Genomic DNA, 3,455 nt, shown 5'->3' on the forward strand with positions numbered 1-3,455 from the left:
AATGGAAGTTACTCATTGTCCCTTAATTTATATACCTGTAAACAACAGTTTATAATGGAAGTTACTCATTGTCCCTTAATTTATATACCTGTAAACAACAGTTTATAATGGAAGTTACTCAATTTCCCGAAGACTTAAATTGTGGCGGATTTCTACAAGTTCTTCAAATACCTATAGAATGATAGTTTTTCTTTGTGAGTGTGAAACACTTAAATACACCAGTTCGATTAAAATAGTTAATCTTTTATGGTTGCATATTATGTTAGTCAGAGCAAAAGTTTATAGTTGTGCTTTAATTTCTGTTAATCTACAGATAATTTATTTTCCAAAATTAAAACTATATGTTTTTTTTCCTGTTTTCATAAATGGAGAAAATACCTTTGTTATTCTTTTAATTTACTGAGTTATTCTCTCTTAATTGTATAGGAAACCGATAAAGAAAAGATCTATGATAGTAATGTTGGGACAGGATATAAAACTAACAATACAGAGGTGGTGCCTGTTGATGTACACCTGAGCAGAGTGGAAAGCAACAGCAATCTTACAAAGTACTCTCCATTGTGTTCAAGTGCTGTTGAAGTTGCCTGATGATGTATTCTAACTTCACTTTTTTTTTAGTCTTAATAATTGATTACCCAAATATTCCAAAATATAGCTATTGTAGCAATATCTACTAGTAAATGGAAAATTATATGCACACATTTTTTTGAAGTAAAAGTGTTCATTTAACACTTATTTAATCATTTTGTATGTATTGAATATTTTATTTCAAAGGAGTTGCTAATTTTATGTTAAGTTAGCTGTATTAGCCTACACCCACCAATGAAGGAAGCTGTTTATGGGAAAGGACGTGTAATTTTTGTGAGCTATAACAATGCCACTGTTAGTTCTAGATGCTAATTTTTTGTAAGCTTAAAAGAAGTCAGCCTACAAACAGGTTTCAGTATCAGAAACTATAATAAAGTGAAAATTGTTTACAGTTCTAAGGCTTCCATATTTTAAGAACCAGTTGGATGTTTTATGTTGCTAGCCAAGAAAGGCATACATAGTGATGAATATTTATTTTTATATTAAAAAAGTTTCAATCATCTAGTGTTTAATACAAAGAATGTATGCACGTAATCAGCTGTCATTTTTTTAAAGCTTGGTATATACTTCAACAATAATTTGGATAGGGTTTGCTCATATTTTTTTGCAGTCTTAATAAATGAACATTTTAAAGTTTTATGTAGTGCTAGAGAAACAGCAATTTTAATGTAAGTAATTTGTAGGTCATAGACAACATAAATCAAAATTACTGCTTTAAGAAAATAAGGTATTGTCTATTTTTGTAAGCACCGGGTCAGAGAAAACGTGTCAGCATGATAAATCTGCATAAGGCCACCAGGATTATTCGCAGCAAAGAAGCCAGGTAAAAATGTGAAGGTTTTGATAATATGTTTTCACTTTTAAACTCATGAATTGTAATTAAAAAATTCACAGATTCTCCAACTTCACCTTGCTGTCAGTAGATTTCTCACCATAAAAAGCTTCAATACTTTAGAGTTGAATTGATCAGTTACAAATTCTCCTGATGGAAAAGCTTGTCAACTTTGAAATTTTTTTTGTAGTGTTTATATATATCAGTAAATAATAACAGTGTTTATTTATACAAAACCAAGTTAAGTATTCATTGAGTGATGATCATGTGTAGAAGTAGTTATATGACAAATTTATTTTAATTGTCAATGATATGATTAACTTTCAGTTGCGTATTTAAAAAAATATAGTGATGATTGTTTTACATTATGTAGAATATGTATGTATGTATGTATGATTACAAAAATTACATGACCATGTTTGGGATGCTTATATGCAGTCTTAAGTTGTGATTTAAGTGTCTTTTTTTGTTTTAGTGTTCATAGTTTATTTTTTTTAATCAGTATATAGATCCATAGAAGCATCTGTATGCGGGGGTGATTTGTTTATGCACAACACAGATGTCTTTCAAACTGTGATTGTAGTTTCCTGGAGATTTTTTTATTTGACAGCTACTTTTGTAGCTATGTGGTTCGTATAATATAGTTGTGGTAATTCCATTTATTCATCTTACACGAGTGTCTCTTCCAAATTATGTAGTTTATTGTACTGATTCCTCTGACTGAGCTATCTGAGTAGCTTGAAATCAGATTTTTGTATTTCCTTCATTGAAGGATTTACCACATGATTTATAGTCACTCGATTTTATTGCTAACTTCTGTGATAGATTTAGCATGACTACTATAGAAGCTTTTTTGGGTGAATTTTGTTTTGAATACATGCATACTAATTTTTGTACTGATGCACTAACTATGTGGATTTCAAACTTTCAATGTGTATGGCTTATTTTTATAATGTTTTGCCTTAGTACTTTCCTCTTAAAACATTTTTCTAGTGCTTTCAGAGAGAGGATTTTATCCATCTTGTAATTTTCCCATGCGTTTTTACATTTTTGTTTGATGGATTATTCATTTCATGAAATTTTTCTACACATTTTAGTAATTTTAAAAATGTTTTACTTATAAATGCTTCTTTTTCTAAACATGTATTTTTATAATAAAATATATGAGGCATCATTGGAATTCTTTGTTACCAGTATTACATAAGAAAATGTAAAAAAAAATAAAAAATTGGACATGTGAATGGTGAATTTACCAAAAGGTTATTGATTCATTATTGTATTAAAACTTGTGCTTTTAATGTAAAAAATGAGTTTTTGAACCAAAACTATTCTAGAAATAAAAGTTCTCTATTTGCAGGAATGCTAAGCCTCCTTCAGTAGGTTTCGTGAGTATTGGCCTTGCAGAGTAACTAAGACCTGATATTTGTTAAACCCATTCACTGTGGCTGGGATGTATATGTCCCAGTGCACTGGGAAATGTACCTCCCAGCTGCAGTGTAAAGATTAAACTGTAGACTATGTGGTTATCATGAAAATATTAAGCATGAACTATTGCAATTTACATTTAATCAGTCTTTATACTCTATAAATGTATTCATTTATAATTTGTCACAATTTATTCAACTTTCGTTAGTTCAAATTTTGTTTTTCAGTCTACAGAAATTGAGTACCATATTTATAGGTAAACCAAGTGTTATTGATTTTGTACCTTCAGTTAACATTGTGTTGAGATTGTTAAGGTAATTTCAGGTAAACAAGCATGTTTTGTATTGCTGAAATGCCTACATTTCTTGCAAATACCTTTTGATGTATTTGGAGGGAAGTTATAAGCTCAAACTGTAAATCAAAAACTAGTGAATAATAGGAAGAAGATCTAATGTTTTATTGTTTAAATCGAATGCGTACACAGTGTCTTGCTCAGTGCATAATGCATGACATAAAGTGGACCTACTTTTATACAGATTAATCCAAGTGATTTCTATTTTTATAATTCTATAAAGATTATATTGATAAATTTTAAATGATTTTTTGAGTA

The 3,455-nt window shown here is 29.3% G+C and overlaps 1 protein-coding gene across 2 annotated transcripts in view; it reads left to right on the forward strand.

The window, feature by feature from the left end:
• Positions 1–3,246, forward strand: part of LOC106471275 — a 33,255-nt gene extending 30,009 nt beyond the window's left edge. For both annotated transcript variants that reach the window (XM_013931867.2, XM_022399886.1), the window contains exon 8: positions 427–3,246. In XM_013931867.2, the coding sequence (XP_013787321.1) occupies positions 427–588 (162 nt within the window). In that variant the 3' untranslated portion in view covers positions 589–3,246. The remainder of the gene's footprint in view (positions 1–426) is intronic.
• Positions 3,247–3,455: the final 209 nt, after the last annotated feature.

This window comes from Limulus polyphemus, unplaced genomic scaffold (assembly GCF_000517525.1).
Source record: "Limulus polyphemus unplaced genomic scaffold, Limulus_polyphemus-2.1.2 Scaffold4511, whole genome shotgun sequence".
Taxonomy (NCBI): Eukaryota; Metazoa; Arthropoda; class Merostomata; order Xiphosura; family Limulidae; genus Limulus; species Limulus polyphemus.